The following is a 26,637-nucleotide window of genomic DNA, read 5'->3' as shown; positions in this document are numbered from 1 at the left end:
AACAACATTTGGATGACGAGGGTCTTGTCACAGTGATGTGCGAAGTAGAATCCATCTTGAACAGTCGTCCTTTGACAACTTTTTCAGACGACCCTAATGACTTGGAGCCATTGACACCCAATCACTTACTTCAGTTGAAAGTCCAACCCGTACTACCACCAGGGTTATTTAGAAAGGAAGATCTTTACGTCAGGAGGCGCTGGCGACAAACTCAATACATTGCAGATCTTTTTTGGACACGCTGGATACGGGAGTATCTTCCACTCATGCAAGAAAGACAGAAGTGGTCTCGTGTCAAGCAGAATTTTAGTGTGGGAGACATTGTTGTGGTGGCTGATGCTACGGCACCACGAGGCTCATGGATGATGGCAAGAGTCATTGAAGTTATGAAGGATTCCAAGGGTCTGGTTCGTAGTGTACGACTCCAGACTAAAACAAACCAGCTCCAAAGACCCATCAACAAGATATGCCTCTTAGTCGAAGCTGCCAATCAAGACTGAGATGACTCTTGGAATGTGCACGTGCATCCTTCTGCATCGCATACACATTTACTGATAATTGCATTCACCTTCACTTAGAATTAGAATTGGAATTAAAATTTAGAGTTCCTTTCTTTCCCTTTTTTTTTTTGTCATACAAATGATAATTAATTGGCTCCTTTTTTGGATATTTGTTATAGCATGCTCCACGCGGTTGCTATAAGGGGCCGGATAAGTAGGAGCCAATTTGAATTTTAAACCCTATTGAACTGAAAGACGTAGTTTGCTTGAGATTCATTAGCTTCTGTATGGAGCTTTTATTTTGACATGGTCCTAGGTCACCTGGTCACCCGTTCACTTCAAGATGGCGTCTTCCATGTGGTTTAGTCAGTCTTAGTTAGACAATGGAAGATGCTGGACACAGGGGCGATTCTAGACCTAGAGCTTTGCTGGGGCACAGGCCCCCAACTCCCAATACAAAAAAAAAAATGTGTGCGCAATATGAAATAAATGGCTAGCCTACAGGTGCCCTGCCTGTGCTCTTTCTCCCCTCTCTTCTCCTTCTCTTCGACCTTCTTCTCCTCCTCCACCTCCTCCTCCTCCTCCAGCACTCTCTCCCTCAATTGTTGTAGCAGCCACTATCCAGCAACATCCAAACACATAGGCATAAGTAGGCCTATACTCACTGCATGAATTTAATAGGCTTTCCTGACTTTTTTTGTCAAAATTGAGATAAACTTCCCTCCCAGGCAAGGGTCCTATAGTCATTCTGGCAATAGTTCTTTGTAGCTTAAATAGCCTCATGAATAACGCTCATGAATGCCGTTTCCAGCGAGAGCAGCGCTAGAATTTCACTGGGGCACTGGAGACTTTTACTAAGGCACGTGCCCCAGTGAATAAGGTCTAGTGACGCCTCTGGCTGGACACAAATAGTTTTTTACAGCTTGTAACTTGTAAGCTTATAGCTTGAAATTTGTATCTTGATAGTTTGAATCTTGACGCATTATGATTTAAACGCTTGACCTTTTCGAAGCTTTAGAGTTGAACATTTAGAACATTTAATTTAAAACACCTTTTGGAATACCCTTTGGAATATCCCCTTCCCTTTGGACTATTGAACTGCTGGATCTACATCACTGCGTACCATCTGCTTGCCTGCCTGCTGTACTTCCCTCCCTGCCTCTCTGCCCTTCCTGCCCTCCTGCCTGCATGTCTGCCTGCCTAACATCTTGCTTGCCTGCCGGACTGCTTGCATGATCTCCCTGCCATTGAACACAGGTATGAGCAACTGCCGTACACAGTGTTACGTAAGCGTGTAATATTCTAAACAGCATCTAAACTGGACTTTGAACATTTTTGACCAAACAACGGTAAAGACTTCACGCATGCAGTGGTGTCCTATTTTATGACCATCATCAGTGAAACAGATCTAAACGAGAGATCCTCTCACTGAAACAAAACCACTTTGTTATCAGGAGAAGAGCATTTAATCACATTGTGACCATGTGAGCTGCTTATCTGAGTTTTGCTTGCCTTAAGAAATGTGTCTGCACTTGGGTTGTCTGATTTAGAGGCACTGTATGATATTCCTGTAGGAGGCATGTAGGTTTAAAGTAAAAAAAGTGTGACAATGACTTCCCTGATCGTAGTCCATTCTTGCTTTGTCCATCAATATTATTTACTGTACTTATGCTATAGCTACGTCCCCTAGGATCATGACAATTTGAAAAGCTATGACTACACAGAAACTTATTATCAACCCATTTGAGCTTTTAGTCACATTTTGGCATTGGTCATCATTCAGTTGCAATGAAACTCACAATGACAATTTGAAAATGGCTATTTAACTGTAAATAAATGTATGCAAATGTACACGTTAAAAAAAGAACATTCCTCTCGGAGTCCTGATTGTGAAGGGTGTCTATTGACTAGAGGTCAGTGCCACAAGATGGCAGTTACATATGATGTAAAACAGATTCAAATAGTGTGGTGTATGTGATGTACTAAAAGATGAAAAAAAAAAACTAAAATATAAAAAACTGTTTATTATCGGTCCTTCGAGTAAGTTGCATTGTGTGATGGAAGTCTGAAGTGCTTCAAATGCATTAAAATATGTTAATCAGATTTTATTGTAAATGAAATGAGTAAAATCAAAAAGAACATGACATTTTTGTATATATTGGGATTTTTGCAAATTTTTATTTGATTCTAATGCAACACAAAGTACCAAAATTCATTGAATAAAGTACACTGTGGTCATTTTCTCAGACTCCTCTGCCAAGTTCATTGAGGTTACCCGCTGTAACCTTGGAAAGGCTCTGTGAATGCCGTGCCATGTTCCTGCAGAGGAATGCTACTATGTGGTGTAAGCACACTGCACACCTCATGTAGAGTTTTGTGCTGGTGCCATGGAGCAGAAAGAAGAGTAGTTTGGGGGACAGGTCACCAGCTAGGACTCCACCTCAGGCACTAGTAACTAAACAAGGAAGACCTTATCAATTGAGCATTTCAATAACACACACACATAAACACACACACATAATGTAAAATGTAATAAAAAATAAAATGACAACGTCTGGATATCTTTTTAATCAACAATCAACTACCATTAGCTAAATAAATGGCAAAACACTTTTACAACACTCAGACCCTTATAATGTAACCATCTTATCATTGCAATAACCATTTGTCAAGTATATCCAATAACTGATATGAAGGCTTGCCTCAATAGTCCTGCAGTGACAAGTAATAATGAAAGAACGCCACTGTATCAAGTGACAGCTTGAGGATATATCAAGTCAGACTGGAAACGCTTCTGAGGGCACTGTACTGTAGCACAGTGTTTCCCAAAGTCTGGGTCGCGACCCACGGGTGGGTCGCAGGAGATTTTATTTGGGTCGCCAGCACAATTTATGTTGTGTTATAGGCCTAACTGATACCATTTGTCATTTGATACCAGGAAAGCTAACAGTTTTCTATTAGGATGTAGATTGTTAACTACCACAGTCACGGTTTTGTCATAAAAGCTCATGAAACTGGCGCATGAAACGGGCGCATGAAACGAACGCATCGCAGAGGGGGTGCCAGCATGGATATCTACCTCTCAAAATGAAACCGTTCTGTGGGGCGCCTGCCATGTAGGCTACCTCGCAGTTGCAAACTGCAAGGGACATGAATCCGCCTATTTGCACGAACATTAATAGATACCAGCTCCTCAACTTTACCGATTAAAATCTAGTGACCGTGCTGTCAACTAAAGCAGACATCCATAGACCGGACATAAGGCCATTCAATTTGCATACAGTTTCGATTGCAGATGCAATCTTTAAAGTTAATAGCAACCTCCTCACATTCTTATTTCTGATTTAAAATGCACAACAGTGCATTATAGTCTACAATTTAAATGGGCATTTTAATCACTATTCCTCTCGTTTTCTACCTCGCTAACTCCAAAGTAAAGGCGCATTCTTCCGGCTATTGCGCAAACGCCTCTTGTTCTGATATAACGACTATACAATATATAATACAACAATACAATATAACGACTTGAGTTATTTGCTGTTTACATTGGAATTGACGTCCACAGTGTTATGGACCCATTTGTCTGCAACGCAATGTAGCCTACATTTTTTTTTAGAAATACAGGAACAGCTTACTATGCTGACGAATGACGACGGCGCAACATGCGAGAATTTCCCCTACTCTCGGATGCGCATTAAAACGTATCTTTTCAGTAGTCATTTCCAACGTTTCACGCTGATGGTGCTCAAAATGCAACACAACCGTGTTTAAAGCAGGGATCCTATAGCAATGTATGGTTGGGGGAGGCATAGAAAAGTTGGAGAACCTGTGGCCTAAAACAATATTGGTGGTTGCAGGGTAGATTTGAAGTGAAATGGGTCGCTATAATCTGTCATTTTTAAAAAGTGGGTTGCCAGAAAAAAAAGTTCGGGAAACACTGCTGTAGCAGCTTGCAAATGCGTTTGTTTTTATAGGGAAAAAATGTGCATAGCCAACAACTTGTTTAGCAACTTGTTCATCAACTGTGGCCATTAATAAGCATTGCACAGATGCACAACATTATTTTATAGTGTCTGATTTCATTAGTGTGCTTGCTTTAAAATACTACAACACTGCTCCAACTCTGAAACGTCTGGCCAGAACCGGTGTACACGCTTGCAGAGATGGCATCTGGCCAGAACCGGTGTACACGCTTCTCAGAGATGCCATCACTGGCCCTTTCTCATTCTTATGCCATATTGGATTAAATCGAAAGCAAAACCAAATTTTCATTGGTCACAAATATTTTTAGATCTTCGCGAAACTTGAAAGTGCAACCGGAAAGTTTTCAGACCCTATACATTTTTCCACATTTTGTTATGTTTCAGAATCATTTTTCTTTCTCATCAATCTAAACACAATGCTCCAACACTCCACAAAACATAGGTGTTTGGAGTGTTATGTAAATTTAGTTTTTAAAAACTAGATGCACCACATAGCGGTACAAAATATGACCGCTGTTCAGTCCTGCACATTCACCCTTGTCAATTTGTCTCCATCTCCTGCTCCATCCCCTACTCTTGCAACGTTTGTGTATGTAAATGAGTGCGTGCATGTGTCTGTTTGCTTTTGTGTAAAGGTGTGCGGCTCTGTGTGTGTATTCGCTTGTGAGTGTGTGTATGGGGTGTGTTTGTGCGTGTGTCTGTGTCTGTGTGTGTGTATGTTTATTTGTGTGCGTGTCAGGAATGGAAATTAAATATTATGGCCACATGCCACTGTGGCTGGTGAATTCCAAAATCTACCAGACACTCAACTTTTTTTACCAGCCACTAGAAATACTAAATTGTGATATCAGGATTATGGTAACCAAAATGATAACTGTTATCAGCATTATTGTGATGCAATTAAAATGTGCTAAACATACCACCAATATTGGACAAAAATCATTGGCCTGTCCTCCATGCATAGCAACAAAACTAAAGGTCAGCAGAACCACATTCATATGCCATAGTGTCTTTGTTTCATAGTGACATTTTCTAGAATTTCAAAACAGGATTACTCTGGAATGGCTAATTGTACAGGGCAAAGCTTTAGTTTACACCTTACACCTGTGTTCGGTTAGGTTGTCTGTTTATTCTGATATTTCTTTTTAATGTGTTGAGTGAAGAGTTTGTGAGATATTCCACCATGATGAATGCTGTGTGGAGATGTGCATCCATTTGCCTCATAGGTCTAAATATCAGTGTGCCATAGTTTTCTATGAAGGTGTCGCAGGCCGGATGACAATAGTAGGCTATGCGGGCCACTTCAAAAAATAACTATTTGTGTGACAATATTAGCCTGTGAAGATACGAAGCAGATCCACAGTTTATGTTTATTCAGTCATCCTGAAAGAGTGTACAGTAGCAGTGGCAGAACAAACCATAGCGGCGGTTTCTTAATGGTAGTGGCAGAACAAACCATAGCGGCGGTTTCTTAATGGTAGTGGCAGAAACTGAAGTGCTGTGCCAGTGCCTGCTGGGGTCGGTGGCTCACTCACTATTGTAGAAAATAACTTAAAATAAGCATGATTTACCCTCATAGGCTGGTAACCATGATCCCTACAGACACTTTCTTATTTTTAATAGTCAATAATAGTCATCATATATTCTGCCATCAAAATTCGACGGGATATGACTGTATATTTGTGGTAGTGGCCTTTGCTAGCCCTATTTATTTACCCACCACCCAGTGGCTGTTTAGTTGATCAAATTCACTCTATGATGTAATTTCCATCCCTGGTGCATGTGTATGCCTGTGTGTGTGCATGTGTGTGCGTGCGTATGTGTGTGTGTGCAAGCGTGTGTTTGTGCGTGTGTGTGTGTGTATGTGTGTATGTGTGTGTGTGTGTGTGTGTGTGTCTGTCTGTGTGTGTGTGTGTATGTGTGTGTGTGTCCATGCTTGTAGAAATGTAATATGTACTGGCAACCCTTCGCTCAACTCCACTACATGTACACATGTATGGAACTCCATGAAACTTGCCATATATTCAGAGGGTGTCATAATGATCCAACACTTCAAATTCCATGCAGTTTTGAACATGTCAGCCAAAGATACCTGCGATTATGCCTCATTTTTGCATTTTTAACAAGGTGGCGCTGTACCACAAATGAGTGGTTATAGGCTGGGTTGAAACTGATGGGTCCAAACTTTCCCATTTGAGAATGATTGAGGCTACCATGCTCTTGGGCACTTTCAATGTTGCAGAAATGTTCTTGTATCCTTCCCTAGATCTGTATGACACAATCCTGGCTCGCAGGTCTACGGACAATTCTCTCAACCTTGTGGCTTGGTTTTCACTCTGACATACACCATCAACTGTGAGACCTTATATAGACAGATGTGTGCCTCTCCTAATAATGTCCAATGAATTAATTTAGGCATTACCGGTAATTTAGGCAATTGCAAGTGTCATAACAAGGGGTCGGAAAACTTATGTAAATGGAATATTTCAGTCTTTTATTTTTTATAAATATACAAAACACTCCAAACACCTGTTTTAGATAGATAGATAGATAGATAGATAGATAGATAGATAGATAGATAGATAGATAGATAGATACTTTTGATCCCCATTTGAGTATTGTGTGTAGATTGATTGTCATGATAAGAAAGGGAAAATCCACAATAGTAGGCAATGTATTAATTTAGGGTAAATTATCAATTTTGTGTTGTGGTGCATTTGGAAATGATTCCTTATAGTTGTAATACATAAACACACACACTAAAACACACACTAAAACACACTCATATTAATCACACATAATGAAGACAGAAACTGCATCATAAACATACAAATACAGCAGAACTTAAAATACTATTATTACTTTATAGACAATAAGTTAGATTTCCAGTTGGGTTGGAGAAAATAACGCTATCACAGATCAAACCCAAGAATCATCCTAATTTCTTTTAACAATAATTATCCAAATTTCTGCAGTTGAGCAAGACATGCAGTCTAGTTCTTGAAGATCTCTAATGGCTACAGATCTCTCTGCTGTGGTTACACATAGCCAGATCAAAATAGGCCGCATCCTGCATGAATCACACATTGGAGGTTTTAAGAGTAGGTGTCAGAGGAATTTTTGGTGTTAGACTAGTTGAGAGGTGCCTTTGTGCAAAGTTTGTGCTCTACACTGTTTAACCTATTTATTCCCAGTAATTTATAATCAGGGTAACCACCATCAAACCCTTTTTAAAAAGTTTAAGAGCAAGCAAGAAATAAACATTATTTCAGATGTGTGCATATAAGATATATTGTGGTATACAGCAGTTTAATGAAGTTAAATGTTAACAAGTAATAAACTCAGGAACAGTAGTAGATGATTGGTGATTGAAACATTGAACTTTGTTTATTGAACTGAGTTTATTGAGATCATTGAGCACTTTTAGTGTAAAAGAGAATTGGTGGTTATGTACAGTACTGCTGTCTGCTTTATCAAGCATATTTCTAATATATACTCATGCCAATCATCTCTGCTATGTTTGCTCGAGTAGTCATTTAATTGATTCTCCATCATTGTTGACACTTTTCTAGACCCTTTTGGTGATGTATGTTTTGGCCTCCATAGGTGAAGAGATTGGCATGCTAGAGGACATGGAGACGGGAATCTCTGACCTGCACAGAGTCACATTCAGAATCACAGAAGCCAAGTCAGACGACCCAGCAGACCTACAGCCTGTTGTCAGTGGCAGACGGTAAGGCAGCGTGTTAGTGTTGTGCATGCTCCCCTTCCGGGCTGGCACACATGAAGTATACTGCAGATACGCATCTAATGGCCATCCTAGTCCCAACTCTGACACTAATATGTGACCCTAAAGACTCAGTTAAGGGTGAGGTGACTGTCCTTTCCTTCCGCCACATGTGGTGTCAGAATTGGGATGATTTGGCCACTGAACACATTGGGTGTGTGCCTTATATGTGCCTGTGTTCACCTTGTAAGGGACCCTAGTAAAAGTCAGCCCTTGGATGGAGTACCTGACTGCTAAGTGAAGCTCGAGTAGTGGACACCTTGGCATGAGAGGACTAGAGTGAAAGAGAAATAAGATATGTTAATGTGTGCATGAAGTGCACAGGAGATTTTTTGTGAGAATGCTAATTTTTACATTAATAACATTTTAAAGCAAGTAGTATGTGTACCTGAACTTTCTGTGAAATAACACTTAAACACAGTCTATCCTATCCTAACCTTCAGCCTATTAAGGTAGACATGGCAAGGTTTCTCCTTTGAGGACTATAAAGAGAGAGTTTGGAAAGCACTTTTAGTAAAATAAAATAAACAACTTTATTAAGTTATATCTTAATAAGGGTTCATAAAACTCAAAGAGAGGCCATAATTAGTAAACACACTCCTGGTCTGGCCATATCATATTAACAATACAATTAGCCAAAGTCAAAAGTGTCTCTTTTGTATGTCTGTTTTCTCCAGCTGACTGCTCTCTGCCTCTGCTCTCTTCCTCTCTATGCTCCCTTTCTCCTCTCCTTCTTGTCTCGTCTAATCTTCTCTCTCTCTCTTTAGAGACCACTATACGGTGGAGGTGCCGTTGCCACAGCAGTCATTCCAGATGATCCCACCTGAGCTACGGGAGGGGAAGCCACTGCAGGTGTACCCGGTGCTTTTCAACGTGGGCATCAACGAGCAGCAGACCATTGCAGAGAGGTACAGTACGCCACCTGAGGCCACCGCTGTTAATGTATTGTCTTTGGGGATGTAATTACAGTTAAGAACAAAATTAATCATACCCCTGACAAATAATGATTTAATGTTGATTTTCTCTTGACCAATATGTTTGTTCTGACTGAAAATGACACTGCCACATTCCAAAAGGTTGCAAGACAATGTGGGAGAAACATGGAATAAAAAAAAGAAGCGTTTTCATCTTTTTTAACATTTTTATGAAAAATGCCATGTCCAAAATCATTCATACCCTTTTTAAACTAGATGTACCGCAGAGCGGTACAAAATATGACCGCTGCCCAGTCCAGCACATTTTTTCCACAAAAATAAATCACGCTGAAAGGCCTATATGATTCTAACTGTCTCACTGAATTGCATTATCCACACGTACTCAATTCTCACTGATATCTGCTAGACAACAAGTACCAAAACATGATTAGTTCATAGATTTCACATGTAAAATTTATTTTATACAACCCCACCTCCATCTTGCCTGTTCATAATTCTGAGAAATTCTTGAATTGTGTGCATGTGTGCATGTTCATGTTTATGTTGTGTGTGTGTGTGTGTGTGTGTGTGTGTGTGTGTGTGCGTGTGCGTGCGTGCGTGTGCGTGCGCTTGTGTGTGTGCAAGCGTACATATGTCTACTGTGTGAGTATGTGTCATACGTATGATTACTGTGAATGTATGTGTGTGTGTGTGTATCTGTTTGTGCACATGTGTGTACATGAAATGGGTTAACATGACCCCTGGAGGCAAACATACGGAAAAAAATGGTCATCCTAGTCCCTACAGTTCTCAAGATATTCACAGAGAACTGTGTCTGCCCTACCCTCCTTTCGGGGGTCCAGTCCAGCGGGGGGGCTACAGATCAAAACGAAAAACGACAGTTCCATGCTATCCATGTGGGGTTACATGCCCACCAAGTTTTGTGTACCCCGGTCTTTCAGTGTCCCGGGAATCATTGTTGGTGTACGTCACTAAATGTACACATAAATGATTTTATTGTAAGGCCCCCCATGAACGAAAGTACACAAAACTTGGCATGCATTCGGAGGGTGTCATAATGATCCTACACTTTTAATTTCGTGCAGTTTTGACCTTGTCAGCCAGAGATATTGTGATGAAAACACCTAATTTTTTGCTTTTTAATTTTTAACTAGGTGGCGCTATAATGAAATAAGTGGTAATGGGATGGGTTGACATGCCCCGTTAAGACCAACATACATAAAAAAGGTGGACCTCCTAGGCCAGGGGTCGGCAATTACGTTTGGACCCGGGCCAATTTTTTTTCAGACAATGGCATCGCGGGCCATAGCTTTTGTAATGGGGGGGGGGGGGGGGGTTATAGGCCTACTATTTAAATTATGAATTATTATATTATATTAAAATAAACATCATCTAACTTTTAAAATGCATTTAATTTAATTCCATTAAAAACGTTTATTTGCTTATGTGCGCTGTTTTTATGCCGCCTGCTGCATCTCCTGTCGTCTCTCATGAAACAGGCGACTTGCCTAGCAACTTGCCGTAACTAATGTGTACAAATATTATTCTTTTGGATGACGTGTAAATGATTAGCTGAACATTGCTATATGCTAGTTATCGATGCAAAATGTCGTTGTCAAAAGCCTTGAAAAGAAAAATTGATTCAGAATGCAGGACCTACAAAGAAGAATGGAAGCAGAGGTATGTGTTGAGCCTGTCTGCATTTATTAATGCCAAGCCTATTAATTTAACGAAACATAGGCTATTTTTGACCTTGCCCACTGGAAGAGGGAGACAGGACACTTTTTTTTTTTTTTTTGCACAAGATTACGCGCACTCGCGTGCCAATACCGTTCCGACCTGTGCGTCATGGATAACTGCAAGGATGTTCCACCTGTTGTTTTGTCACTTTAGTAGGACTATCATCTATACCTCAATAAATGTTTTGAAATTGATGGGATTGCTGTAGGCCTTTTTTTCTTTTTAAAAACATGGGGTTAAAAAAAATTTCATTTTTTTATTTTTTATTATTTAAACAGCAAATTAACGTCATCTCGCGGGCCAGATAGAATAGATGGCGGGCCAAAATTGGCCCGCGGGCCACTATTTGCCGACCCCTGTCCTAGGCCCTACGGTTCTCGAGATATTCACAGAAAACTGTCTCCGGCCACCTACAGGCCAGTTGGTGTATAGTAACATAAATTAATTTATTGTGTAGCCCCCCATGAACGGAATTCCACAAAATTTGGCGTGCATACAGAGGGTGTCATAATGATCATACACTTCCAATTTCGTGCAGTTTTGACTATGTTAGGTCACAGATACCTTCAATTACAACACCTCATTTTTACTTTTTTGTGTTTAACTAGGTGGCGCTATACATGAAATGAGTGGTTATGGAATGGGTTGACATGGCCCCTTGAGATCAACATACAAAAAAAAATGGTCCTCCTAAACCCTACGGTTCTCGAGATATTCACAGAAAACTGTGTCTGCCCTACCCTCCTTTCGGGGGTCCAGTCCAGCGGGGGGGCTACAGATCAAAACGAAAAACGATGGTTCCATGCTATCCATGTGGGGTTACATGCCCACCAAGTTTCATGTACCCCGGTCTTTCAGTGTCCCGGGACTCATTGACGGAAATTTGGGCGTGCGAAAAAAAAAAAAAAAATCTTACTAAACCTATATGACCGCCGCTTCGCTGCGCGGCGGTCATAATAATCAATAGAAACAATGTTTATTTGCATTCACAGCTCTCAAAATGGTTCTTATAATACCTACTGTACCAAGGACGGATGGATTGAGGTCTGGACTCTGGCTGATATGCCAAACAAAAATGTTCATATTGTTCTCGGTTAACCATTTCTTGCCTTGTTTGGCTGTGTGTTTTGGATCATTGTGTGGTTTAATGGCCCAATGCCGTCTATTGGGGCAGGTCTCTCGGCAGACTGACTGATCTTTTCCTCCAAAATTCTTAATGTAGCCCCTCATTTTAGTGTTACCGTCTTACAACTTTTTGGCATGTGGCAGTGTCATTTTCAGTCAGAACAAACATATTGGTCAAGAGAAAATCAACATTAAAGCCCCACTTGGTATGATTAGCTATGTTTCCCTCTCCGCTGGAAGAAAACTATCCATAAAGCACATTTGACTAGCGAAACGGTTAGCAGAAGTTCGGCAGAACAATGTGGACGCTACAAGGTAAGAAACACGATTTAAAATGAGCTTCCCAATGAGTCAGTCCCAATGTTGCAAGGTTGGTTATCCATCTGGGGGCGCTAGTGGGAGCTGGGAAAGTCACTATTTTCACCAGAACAGCTTATTTAACCATCCAAATGATTTCTAAACGGTTTTATTAAATTGAAATAGTTACCAAGTTCTTCTTTAAATCAATATTTGCCAGGGGTATGAATAATTTTGTTCTTAACTGTATGTGAATGTGAATGCGTACTCTGGTCCCTCATAGGAATTATGGGTACTTTAGCTATGATGCAACTATAACCCCACTGTACTCTGAAACCCATTACTTCCCATGGCTTGCGCCATGTATCAACACAATGTTGAACTTTGATTGTGGCAAGCTGACTAAACATGCTGACTCCATTGCTTAGAATCTGATAGGGCCATTACCGGTACATGGAAGTGGGCCTTCGTGGCTGGGTATGATGTGTGCATGATGTCATATCAGTGGAAACTTAGTGAGAACTCAAGTATCGTAATTTCCCAACTATTAGCCGCGGCTTATACATTGATTTTGCAAAAATTCTTCAGCTATGAGGTTAATACACTGGGCAGGTAATATGGTATTAACATGGTTTTGTTTCTTTTAATTTGCATGAAACACTGTCCTGCAGCTTATACACAATGCGGCTTATACACAGGAAATTACTGTAGCTGATGATGTGTAGCGCCTAATGGCCAGTGATTTTCCACTAGCTGACTTTTTTTATCGGTGGTGTTGGCAGATCTGGCCACATTGTCCAGGACTCAAACAGACTATGAAGCACGACTGGACTGAACCTTCAGGTGGCAGGGCAGGTGTGCTTTTTTGAACCAGTAGTCAGTGGTGTCCCTAACCATCTGAGCTGGGTTCTTGTGTACGTGGATTACTTGTTTAGCTGGATTTCACTATGGCTGATTTTAAACTCTTCTTGCACTCTTCATTCTTTGAATCTGATATTGGAAAAGCTGTCAGTGCAAATGAAGAACAGATGTGCAAACCCTCACAGGGCCAGACTTGTTGACGTAGACAGGATTAAATCATTAAATCAAGTTGTAACCCATCATGGGGTGACAGAGGTCAAGTAGGAAGTCTTAACCACCCTTGCCAGTGTCTCATATGTGTTATGTAAGGGATAATGTATAGAACGCTGGTCATTACTGGGAAAATAAGTCCCGACAGGGCGAACCGGACCCCGACGCGCAGCGGAGGGGTCTTGTTCCGCCATGAAGGGACTTATTGTCACAGTAATGACCGGTGTTCTATACATTATCCCGCTTATTATACGGCTACTTGCCAAAACGAAATAATAAACTCCCCACGATATGACTTTAGCCTACTGTACATAACCTAGCCTATTTGTTACCGTTCATCGTGGCATTTGCTGAGAAACAAATAGTTCGCAACAACACACGCTGCTGAACTTGAATCAAACATTCTTTAGAACACAGCTGATCAACCGTCTGCTTTCACATTTGAATGAAGTTCCAGTCCGTGCGTAGTGATATGAAAGACGTATCGTAAGCACGAAACCCGTTGCCATTGACAGCGGTAATTATATGTTTGCAGCGGTAATTACATGATATATCTTACCGCTAGAACTTTGGGAAATCCCAAAAAGTCAATGGAGCGTTCTACTAGCATTGTGAAGAGCCGTATAATAAGTGCTATGTATGAAGAAAAGGCTTCAACCCTACTGTCAGATCTGTATTAATTTGTCTTCCATGATGCCATTCTTGCACAGGTTTGGTGACATATCTTTACAAGAAAGGATAAACCAGAGAAATTTTGAAATTTTAGATGGTTACTTCAAGACACTGAGTGACAAAGTGCCATCAGAATGTGAGTCCATCAGTTACAACTTTTCTGTTTCAAACATGCATGCATGTTCAATCCCTCTGTCTGTGTAGCTTTGTCTTGGCAACTCAACATTTTTCTGGAAGCAAACAGTTCACTCTGGAATATAATTTGATATATTTTACACTTTAATTGATTTAGAATACAATGTGATACAATACTGATATGCACTGCTCCAACTACACGGCCCTATAAAGCAAGTAAAAGTTGCGGCCTGTATTTTTGTCTTTGTAACATAAGATATATCCATACACATATACAGCAGGGGGAAATAAGCATTGAACGTGTCAAATATTTTTAGTATTAACTCATGTAATCCACACTTACAAACAAACAATCCAAACATTAAACTCCATAAGTAGAGTTATGTGTAATAAAGTGGAATGGAAAGTGTTGAACACACGAAAAAAGCAGTACACCAAGGAGAGGCAATAATACATATTAATGGGCTATAAAACGTTTTTTGTTACCAATATGTCACACAAGAAACATTTCATGATGGGTAAAAGCAAAGAGCTCTCCCAAGACCTTCACAACCTTATTGTTGCAAAACATATCAATGGAACTGGCTACAGATGCATTTCTTAACTTCAGAATCTTCCAATAATCAGCATTGGGGCCATTATCTGCAAGTGAAAAGAACATCACTGCATCATCAACCGGCCATGCACAAGATTTTTTCACAAGATTTCTGACCAGGAAGTCAGAGGGATAGGAAGAGGTACAATTGTTACAGAGTAAATCGTAGGAAATGCACTTCAACGCCATGCCCTCTATTCAACGTCCGTTGGAGTGAGGAGTCTTGGCTGGACTTGCATTGGACCGTGAACTGTGTGCACTGTCTCTGTCTCTGCCTTCCTGAAGTCTGACTGCCCCTTCAGTGTCTGGTCAGAGAAATCGCTCGGGACTTGAAAACACTGGTGGTGTCTTGCCTTTATGGGATCTAACTGGTTAGGCCTTTGGGCTTGTAATCGAAGGGTTGCCGGTTCGATCCCCAACCCAGTAGGAAAAATGTGGGTGGGGGAAGTGGTTGAGCACTGCTCTCCCATGTCCACATCCACGTGAAAATTGTGATTAGAGGGAGCTCTACAGTTGCCAAAAATACCTAAACTTGCATAGTGTAGGCCTACCTTTAAGAAACTTCAAATTTCAGGCACGTTCAATTTATTTTTATAGCCCATTAATATGTACTAACCCAGTTTATATTACTTTGCACAGACTGGAGGGATAATTACTCTCTAACTACTTGCCTTTACTTGCCTTGGTGTACTGCTTTTACTTTTGTTCAATAAATTTTTCCTGTGTCATTCCACTTTATTACACATAACTCTACTTATGGACTTTAATGTTTGGTTTGTTCTATAAGGGTGAATTACCTGAATTAATACTAATGTCTGGTGAAAATTTCATGCAAATAGCCTCACTGGATGTATACTTACTGAAGAAAATGTTGAGGTGTTCAATACTTATTTCTCTCATCTCCCTCTCTCCCTTGTCTACAGCTCTGCCAAGATTATACTCCCTGCATACAGATTCATTTTTACGACCTAGGTCACATAACACACATGAGGATTTCATAGCAACATAGGGCCCTATTTTGGCGATCTAGACGCATGGTCACTGGCGAATAGCTTAAATACATTTAGGGGTTTGTCCAGTCCACATTCGGGGTGGTTTTGTTATCAAACGTCGGGCAGCTCAACTTCAAACAGCGCATTGGTATTTTGATAGTCAGCGGTGCATTTGAAGGAATCTGCTTACATGCGAGACCGTGTGGAACAGGTATTCCACTAAACCATGCTTTACTAAAACCTAGCAGAGTATAGCCTACACACATCTGCACTCGTTTATTATTTGAACTGATGGTGTTGAAAAAACACTTACCCAAATAATGTTTGAATGACTGAATAAAAAACCTAAGGACATTTATCCTGCAGAGGAGTTGCTGCTTACATCTCGTGACAGTATGTCTTCAGCTGTGCTTCATATGCGCTTTCGCTATAGACCAGTATTTTCTTTGTCAGCAGCGTAATGCTTTTTAGATGGTGTAAGATAGCGATTTTTAGATAATGCGCAAGACCACACCTTAGGTCATTAATTGCCTCACCCCTGGGCGCATTGTTTAATAAAAGAGAAGTGCATGGCAAAAAATTTGAGTGTAAGATATGAATAAACTTAGCGTACGCTATGGTCTGCGTTTCTGATCGTCAAAATAGGCCCCAGAGAATCACTGCATGTTTATTTAGGCCACATTCAAATGCCTTACAGGACTGAACTGACCAGATAGAGAGACCTTGACCTGTGACATTGGCGGAGCTAGGGGGTGGCTTCGGGGGCTCAAGCCCCGAATCTTTTTTTTTGTATGTTTTCAATTTCCAACGATTCTAATGTCTAATTTAACTTCCCCTTGGTTTCTCTATAAATGTTACAACATGTAGGCTAGGCTACTGAGCAAATAGGATATCCCTTATTTTCAAATCCCAATATTGACAGATAATCTGATTTCCCACACAATGACTTTAGACAATGCCACAGCCGAGATGTAGCGGTTTACGTCATAAACCTGGCAGGAAAGTCCAGAGCGGCGCAGTCAGTTTAAACAGCAAGCGGTAAGAAAAAACTATTGTCAAGACATTAGGCAATTAGGCTACTCTACCCCGGAATACAAAAATAAACTTCAAAGACAGAAAGTTTGTTGTACTGTATTCATAGAGTCTCAATGACCGAATCAGTAGATTTACCTGTTGTCAGTTGAGTTCGTTCAATTAATTTATTGTAGGCTAGTAGCCTAGGCTGAAACGGAGATGTAACGTGGCTACCGGCGGGATTTTGAATTTGCATGTTTCATGCATTTTAGGGCAAACAATACCATGAGATTGATGTGTTCTCCATTTGAGGATAGTAAACAATTGCGGACGTGCACAGACCGCTCAGACACAGAGCGTAGGCCTAGGTTAGGCTACTTTCACTTTCTAGAGTGCACATTAATTACTCAAAAGATGCTTCATAGTACCAAAACAACGATCAAACATTATCAAATGTATCATGATGTGTTGTCACAAAGACTTACTCCAATTAGAAAATCGAAACCAAAATCATGTAAGTGTAAGTGTTCTCTCATTGACGCCTGTAGGCCTATAAGGAAAATGCGATTTCAGTTTGTAAAATGTATCCCCCCCCCCCTCCCCAACTGAATTAATCCCCCTATGTGAAGCACTGAAGGGAAGAATTCCCCCCATTTTGAAAAATTAGCTTTAAGCCCTGAATTAAACTTAGCTTCATGTGTTCCATTGAACATTTTAACAAGTGGGTTCACAATGTGTGGGGCTGTGCTAAACCTGACCATAAGGCTACTTTTGCCAGAGTTCAAAATAAAAAAAATATTGAGACAAGGTAGCATCCCATTAGGGTTATCTCAGCATAGTATACTAGCCTATAATATACAAACCATAACTCATAAAAAACGCTTAATTAACTAAGTGCCTGCTGATCAGATAGGCTCTGCCTATAGACCCCTCTTGAAAGACCCAAAGTGCCAGTCAGATATACCTTGAGTCTCACATTTTTAAAGTCTCCATGTGTCCATTAGTTTACACAGAATTCACTAGAAGTCATTATTTAAGGGGTTATTGCCCCCAGACTCCCCTAGCCTTCCTGTGTGTGGCACTGGGCTAAGCCCCCAATGTTTCAAATGTCTGGCTCCACCCCTGACCTGTGACTGTAACTGCACTTATCAAGCAAAGAAACAAATGATGCACTGGAATGTGGCGGACAGGTGATGATGGATATATTTGTGCCACAGGTCTGCCCTGCTTTCAGACACAGATGGATGTGAAGGAATTACTTGAAACCCTTGGCCAGAACGTTGTTACGAAGAAGAGGAAGAATGTGGAAATTCTCTGGCTTGCTGGAACGGTAAGATTTATATTTGTGTGTGTGTGTGTGTGTGTGTGTGTGTGTGTGTACTGGGACTATAGTTGTCCTGGCTGGGACCTGACGGAGCAGTAGTCGCTCTCAACGACAGTATAATCACCGATCCACTGGTTTCCACCCTGGTAATCCTCAATACAGACAATACATATCACCAGCTTCAGATTAAACATTCAAGAGCCTCAATTCTTCACCTTAGACAGACCCAAAACGGACAGGACTGGACGGGCCTCAGGCTGCAAGGAAAACTTGCATTACTCCAATTTGCCGACCATTCTGACAAACCCTTCAATCTCAGATGACATCCTAATATTCATGATTAAAGCAAGACTACAATGTCTCCCAACTAGGTACAATCTGGCAACATGGTACTCATCAAAGCACAAACCCTACTGTATATTACACCCAACTCAGCAAGAAAATGAAACCGTTGCTCACATACTAAACGGATGCTACAACTACAAAGAACTGTATGTGACCAGACACGACCGTCTGGTCGATCTGGTTGCAAAGGATTTGCAAAAGATAAACTATGGACATGACAGCAAAATATACAAGCACAGCACTGTAAAACTTAACTGGTTCCATCATAACACTTCTGACAGTGACTATTTTAAAAATATTCCAAACACTCCTGACATTGCAATTGTAAATGAGGCTATGAAATCTGTATTTATCTTTTATCTTTTTTTAATCTTTTATCTATTTTTTATCTTTTTATCTTTTTATTTTGAGGTAGGCTGCTGTTTTGATTGTATATGGACACTTGCTTCTATTCCAAACTATTGAAATATCAACCATTGGTACAGTAGATGTCATCACCAACTTGGATACAGTTGTAAACTAGTAACCCTGGTATTTTGAAGTTTAGGCCATGTCCATACAAATGTGGTTAGGGGGATGCAGTTAGGGGGGCTGCAAAAAAGGAGGCAAAAATACTTGCAAAATTCTGCTCTGTTTCAGCACTCATGTGCTGAGTATTATAAATGGAATGACCTGTAAAAGTATTGTGTGTCTCTCTGTGTGTGTGTGTGTGTGTGTGTGTGGGGGGGGGGGGGGGGGGGGGGGGGTTCTTCTGCTGTATTTGCTTAACACACACACACACACACACACACACACACGGCATTGCTAGAGGTGAACTCATCTGAACTCCGTGTGTGCAGTGTGAACTCATCTGAAAATGTTAAATGCATTAACCAGCAAACAAACTCTCTTCCTCTTTTTTCCTCTCTTCCCTTTTCCTCGCGCATTCGTCCTTACACATCGGTTTGTTGACCTTATCACCCCAGATCTGCCGACGCCTGAACGGCATTCGCTTCACCAGCTGCAAAAGTGCCAAAGACCGGACATCCATGTCTGTTACGCTGGAGCAGTGTGCCCTGCTAAGGGACGAACACCAGCTCAATAAGGACTACTTCATCCGGGCCCTGGACTGCATGCGAAGGTAAGCACTCCCACCCAGCATCAGCTCAGTGTCCCCCATCCATACCAGCACCACCCTGTCCACCTCCCCCCTGGCTGCACTGCCTCCTACATCTTGTCCAGCTCGTGGTTCCTGCTCATCCACCTCGTCTCCATATCGTCCTCACGTCATGCCTGGCTTTGTGTCTTCAACTCCCAACAGTCAAGTATGCCGTCTACAGCACACACACACGCACACACACACACACACACACACACACACACACACACACACACACACACACAATAGGGATGTCCATTTCGCTACCCGATACTCCTTAATCGACCATTCACCGTTAACCCATAAGAAAATGTATTTTTATACTCAGGCCTATTATCAGCAAGTAGCCAAGGCAGGCACACTTTCTAATATAAAAGCATGTTAGAGTGCTGGAACAAAAAGCAGTTCCACTATTGGGTAACAACCAACGGAAATGGAAAGTTGTGCCATTTTCATAGCCTATCTAAAAATATTAAGGCTATAGTATATTCCAACCCTGAGTATAGCAGACAACTTCAATGATTTCTATTTAGAAATAGCAAGTCAGCTGTAGTCATGTGCACAGTCTATTGACTGTAAGACGCGCTGCAGAAAGCAGCCGCTCATATGGCACTAATGTCCCCGGTCTGCATAGATGACGCCTAGTGGCCAGCCTCGGGAAACGTGTCTGATTAGCTCTCCACCAGTTGAGAGGATTTATATGCAATAGGGGGAATTGTCTCTCATAGGCGTCCACATTCTGTGCGTTGACCACGCTTGTTCTTTTAGCTGTTTAACTGATTATTTAACTGATTAATTATTATTAATCGCTTAAAACTCTTTTTATCGGTTATCGGTCAAACGGTGAATTGTGAACACCCCTAACACACAGAGAGAGAAAACGTAGTAAAGCCTATTGTGACGGCTGCACAATGGTGAAAGCTCTTGCTTACTCTCAATACGCCTTTCTTGTCATGCGATCTGAATGGGGGAGGTACAGCGGGGAAAATAAGTATTGAACACGTCAACATTTTTTTCAGTTAGTATACTTCCAGTGAGGCTATTTGCATGAAATTTTCACCAGACATTAGTATTAACTTAGGTAATCCACACATATAGAAAATCCAAACATGAATGTCCATAAGTAGAGTTATGATCAAAAAAGTGGAATGGCAAAGTATTGAACACGCTAAGAAAAAGCAGTGCACAAAGGAAAGGAATGGCCAGGAACGAGCTGGAATCTATACACAGTTAGATAGTAATTATCCCTCATATCTGTGCAAATTAATATAAGATGTATCAGTACATATTATGAGCTATAAAAAGGTTTTTCATTACCAAGGTGTCACACAATAAACATTTCATAATGGGTAAAAGCAAAGAGCTCTTCCAAGACCTTTGCAACATTACTGTTGCAAAACATATCAGTGGAACTGGTTACAGATGCATCTCAAAACTTACTGTAAGAATCATCCAGTAAGCAGTATTGGAGCCATTATCTGCAAGTGGAAGGAACATCACTGCATCATCAATCGGCCATGCACAGGATCTCCTCACAAGATTTCTGACCAGAAAGTCAGAAGGATAGTCAGAAGTGTAGCCTAAGAGCCAAGGACCACTTGGAGAAAGCTCCAGAAAGACTTGGAGGCAGCAGGTAATGCACTCCACCGCCATGGCCTCTATGCACACTCACCCCGCATGACTCTATTACTGAAGAAAAACATGTCGAAACTCGTTGAAAGTTTGCTACACAACATTTGGACAAGCCTATTAAATACTGAGAGAATGTATTGTGGTCAGGCGAAAGAAAATGTTAACTTTTTGGATGTCATACTACACACCATATTTGGAGGAGAAATGACACTGTGCATCACCCTAAAAATACCATACTAACAGTGAGGTTTGGAGGTGGAGGCATCAAGGTGTGGGGCTGTTTTTTATCTCATAGTACTGGCAGACTTCACACAGTTTCACAGAGCGATTTTTCCTAGGAGAATCTTGCCATCCACCAGGACGATGAGTATGAGACGTGGCTAGACCTTCCAACAGGACAATGATCCAAAGCATTCAGCAAAGGAAACTCTCAATTGGTTTCAGAGAAAGGAAATCAAGGCCCTGACTTTAATCCAATTGATCAATTTTGGAAGTTACCTAAAGATCAGGATTTACAAGTGGGACCCCTGGAATCTTCAATATCAAAAGACTATCTGTTTAAAAGAATGGGCCAAAATCACACCTGAATACTGCAACTGATTAGTTTAGTCATACAGGAAATGCGTTGAAGCTCTCATTACAAATAATGGCTTTTTCACAAAGTATTTAAGACATTTCAGTAGGCGTGTTCAATACTTTTTATTTACCTGTGGCATTCCACTTTTTTACTCATAACTCTACTTATGGACATTAATGTTTGGATTTTTTAACATGTGTGGATTATCTAAGTATACTAGTAATACTAATGTCTGGAGAAAATTTCATGTGAATAGCCACACTGGAAGTATACTTACTGAAAAAAATGTTGACGTGTTCAATACTTATTTTCCCCGCTGTATGTCTCAACCTATTATCAGAGAATGTCTAATAAGGGGAGAACTGCCACTCTCGGAAAACTTCCAGTTTCTGAACTGGTTGCAGTTCCTTCTGTGGTTCCACATGAGGACGCTCGTCCACGAGTGCAGAATGCATGGAGGTCTATGGAGCTGTACCCCTCAAAATCCACTTTTCTCGGGATATTTTTTTTTTTCAAGTAATTTGAATATTGTATTCGAAATGGGAGGCAAAGAAAATACACTTGGTTGAGTAATATATTTTGTAAAGTCACTTAATTGTTCTAAAAAGCCTTTCAAACGTGTTAATGACGTCATTCATTAGCACAATGCTAGCGTTTTAACACTGACCCAACCTGTAAGAAATCAAAAGGACATAAGTACTCGTTCATTCAATTTTTGACCTATAACCCTGAGACTTGTCAACGACAATCAGGTGAAAGAGACAAATTTAGCCGTTTAGCTCCATTGACTCCCATTCATTCTGCACTCATGGCGATCGCCCCCAGTGGAACTCTGGTGGAACTGCAACCAAAATTCGGTACAATGGGACTTAATACGGAGTGGCCAGGCTCTCCGTAGACGGGCTCTGCTATTATGTTCTTTAATAGCCGTTGTAAAATGCTAAAGTGATATTAAGTGACATCCATTGTCAACCTTTCAACCAGTTAAGTTTTATGGACAGCATGTCCCTGGTCCTGGTCCACACGTGAGGAGGCCTCTGGTCATCCACACACCCACACCGCCTCTGCTTTTGGCTCTCTGCCAGCCAAGCCTCCAGACCCAATGGCACGTCATCCATGGGAGTGGGAGGCAGCTGATCTTTCCCTGAGTTAAGAAAGAAAGAAAGAGAGATTAAGAGAACAGTCCACAATGACAGCGTTTTTTCTCGTCCCAGTTCTGTAGCATCATTTAGGTTGTCGCTCATATAAGGTCATATGAGTGAACACGGTCCACTAACTTCCTGAGCCAGGCCCACTTAAGTGCCTTTCATCAATCAAAGTTTCAGCAATATAGGGCCGCTCACTCAAACACTTTATAAAGTATTTTGGGTGCGAGTTAAAAATGTCAGTCTTGAAGTGGAGGAAACGGCACGCTCTTGTGTATTATACTTTTAAATGGATTTATTGCACCATGCCCTTGACTACAAACTCAGTGTCACTGAAGACGGCTTGACGCCGAAACGAGTTTGTAGTTAAGGGCATGGTGCAATAAATCCATTTAAAAGTATAATACACAAAAGCGTGCCGTTTCATCAATCAAAGACATCTAACACTGACATTCTTTTTAGGCAGCTAGCTCAGTCCTGTACCTGGAACTGTACTATTTGTGCACCATCCATACACCACCCATATGTTAGACTTCCATAAAGTGATATAAAAGGTTTGTTGGAAATTTGTGCTTCAAAGTGCTCACCGAGTTCACTTATTCCCAACGTTTGAACTTTCTAATAATTTAAGCCAGTGATCCTCTTGTGAAATTGTTAGATGCCTATCCTCAAGGGTGTGGCTGTGAACACTGAACTGTAATGGACACAAATAAATATATCTCTTAGACTAGTCAATTTAAGCATTGTGAAGATGTTGCAATGAACCCATTTTGCCCGAGGCAAAATAAACTGCATTGTACACTCATTACTCACTCATTGTCTGTTGATTGAGCATGTGTTTGACACGCCTGTGCCCAGAGCCAGCTCTCTGCTGATCGAAGCAAAAGCAAAGTTTTGCGACAGCATGTTGGTGCAGCCATGATTGGAGCAAAGTCTTGCGACAGCATGTTGGTGCAGCCATGGTTGGTTGCTGCCATGATTGCAGTATTCTCCTGCACAACCCAGAGGTGCCCTCATGTTTGCTTTCCACTTTTGCCCCTGTCTGCCACACACGCTCATACTGTCTGTGATTGGTCATTCTTCAAATTTGTTTCTGCCACACGTATGTCATTCCAGCCAGCTTCCTGTTTGAGGGCAATTCCATGGAAAATTACGTTTTTTGTAACATCCATAACGCCAATAAAATGTGATGGTATGGTATGATGTGAATGATTACATGAAATTTGAGCATTTGCTATTTTTGGTTGAAGAATGTACATACAGAAAAAATGCACAAACAATGAATGTTATCATTCACATCATACAAATGCCAAGGCATTTCACTGGCGTTATGGATGTGACAAAAAGTTCATTTTCCGTGGAATTGCCCACAGACTGTCTGTCTGTGTGTGTGTGATTGTGTACTTGTGTGTGTGTGTGTGTGTGTGTGTGTGTGTGTGTGTGTGTGTGTGTGTGTGTGTGAGCTTGACTGAAAATGCACTGTAGTACTAACACTGTGTGTGTGTGTGTGTGTGTGTGTGTGTCCGTTGATGTGAATGTATGAATGGTTGCGTAATGTGTGGGTGTCTTTGTATGCGTTCTTGTGTGCACGCGTGCGTGTGTGTATGTATGTGTTTCTTCTTGGCTCGCTTAGCAGTCGGCTGACGCAGGGAGAAGCAGCTCAGTGGGATGACCCAGAGGCCGGCTCAGTAGCCAATCACAAGCCGGCCTCTCGCCACTTCTACCCAATCGCCCTCCTGCTCGTCAGCTCTCACCTGCTGGTGGTGTGGCTGATTTTAAGTCTTGTTTTTCTGCTTGCAAAATATCAATAAACTGCTGATAATGCCATCACGACTGACTCCTTTTGTCTTTTCTCGCCGGACCAGCGGCAGATCTGCCGCTCTCCTTTGGCAACTCTCATAGCAGTGAGTGTCCACTAGGGTTTGGTGCAGGACACTTCAGCAGAGACTCTGAGCTCCATTCTCCCGCTGTCACCAAACCTCTTTCCACGCAGTGCTTAATGTAGTTGTCATAGTTTCCAGCCACAGGGCAAAGTCTCCCCTTTTTGATAGATGTGAACAGCAAACATATATCACCAATTCACTGTGGTCAACCAGATTAAGGAGATTCTTTATCAGTGATTAATGCTGTGCACATCAAAGCGTACATATAACTATGTGGTGCTGTTGCAACACACTCACACATACACACACACACACACACACACACACACACACACACACACACACACACACACACACACACACACACACACGCACCAGTCAAGGGACCTCTTATACAAGTGACAAAGTTGAGCTGCAGTTACAGTTATGGTTAGGGATTGGGCATCCATTCATGTTAACATACTGCCACTGGGTCAGGAAACTGGCATGGAGCTTTTATGTTTTACATCAGACATGACAAAAACATTTTATTATTTTTTCTCATTCTTGTTCTCTTCCCCAACCCCCATCCCCACCCCCACACTAGAGAGGGATGCCGTATTGAAAATGTCCAAAAGAATATTAAGTGCCGCAAGTATGCTTTCAACATCCTGCAGCTGATGGCTTTCCCCAAGTGCTATCGGCCTCCTGAGGGGACTTATGGGAAGGTGGACTCTTGAGCTCTGGGGCCAGGGGGCCATCCCTGTGCCACTGATCCCAGCCTGTTAAGAGCCATGTCGATGGGTGTGGTGGATGTGAATGTTCTTATTACTTATTGCACCTGATCAGCATCACCAACCGCTACTTCTGTTTCACTTTGCTTTAAATCATTTCTGTATATATAATTTCTTGTTTTTCCTAAAGAGATAACTGTTTTTTAAGTTGTTTATGTTGTCAGTGTTGGTCTGTTTTATTGTGTTTTTGTACAGTCTGGGTTTATATTTCATACATGTGTGTTTTCTCTTGACAGTGTTCTCAAACCAATACATTTTTTATTTTACAGTAAAGTCACATGTCATCAAAAAGATCATGTCTTGGTTTTCACTTTATTGCATCAGACATCACAAACCATTTCTTTTTCTAGTTGCACGTTGGTAACTCCATGTTTCATCACATTTTATGTCACTGTCATTTTTAGAGCTTATGTTGTATTTCTTTACTGTATTATCAACACCAGATGGATTGTCAAAAACGTAATTATCAAAAGTCAGAACGTTGGTACATTGAATTTAACTACCTTGTTAGAAATACAGCAAGCAGTGTAACCATATAGATTTTCAGGTTCCAACTAGCTAAATGACCTAAAAAGGCAGCAACATTTAGTTTTATGTTCAAATGCTGGATACTTCAAATATTGACACAACATTAGTAAAGTATTGCATTAGTAGACAAATACCAGGGTTGGGTAGTAACGGATTACATGTAATCTGGATTACGTAATCAGATTACAAAAAATAAAAAAATTGTGTAATCAGATTACAGTTACATTGTTGGGGATTACCTGATTACATTTTATCATGCAAACAATGAAACAATGAAACTTTTTTATGACAGCCTAGCTATCTTTTAATTTGACAAGCAGTTCATTCGGATGTTCACATTTTTTAGACTTTTTTAAGATATAGTTAAGAACAAAATTATTCATACCCCTGGCAAATATTGATTTTCTACTTACCAATATGTTTTTTCTTACTTAAAATGACACTTG

The 26,637-nt window shown here is 41.0% G+C and overlaps 1 protein-coding gene across 9 annotated transcripts in view; it reads left to right on the top strand.

The window, feature by feature from the left end:
• inpp4b (inositol polyphosphate-4-phosphatase type II B) overlaps positions 1–25,956 on the top strand; it is a 181,704-nt gene extending 155,748 nt beyond the window's left edge. For all 9 annotated transcript variants that reach the window (XM_076294963.1, XM_076294962.1, XM_076294964.1 and 6 more), the window contains 6 exons: positions 8,090–8,216; positions 9,038–9,178; positions 14,149–14,246; positions 18,064–18,176; positions 19,481–19,635; positions 25,477–25,956. In XM_076294963.1, the coding sequence (XP_076151078.1) occupies positions 8,090–8,216; positions 9,038–9,178; positions 14,149–14,246; positions 18,064–18,176; positions 19,481–19,635; positions 25,477–25,609 (767 nt within the window). In that variant the 3' untranslated portion in view covers positions 25,610–25,956. The remainder of the gene's footprint in view (positions 1–8,089; positions 8,217–9,037; positions 9,179–14,148; positions 14,247–18,063; positions 18,177–19,480; positions 19,636–25,476) is intronic.
• Positions 25,957–26,637: the final 681 nt, after the last annotated feature.

Source organism: Alosa pseudoharengus, unplaced genomic scaffold (assembly GCF_046254945.1).
Source record: "Alosa pseudoharengus isolate Yale_2024_CS ecotype anadromous, Long Island Sound unplaced genomic scaffold, YU_APseudo_1.1 YU_APseudo_1.1_scf_2, whole genome shotgun sequence".
In the NCBI taxonomy this organism is placed as follows: domain Eukaryota; kingdom Metazoa; phylum Chordata; class Actinopteri; order Clupeiformes; family Clupeidae; genus Alosa; species Alosa pseudoharengus.
This window is presented reverse-complemented; position numbering and strand designations above follow the sequence as displayed.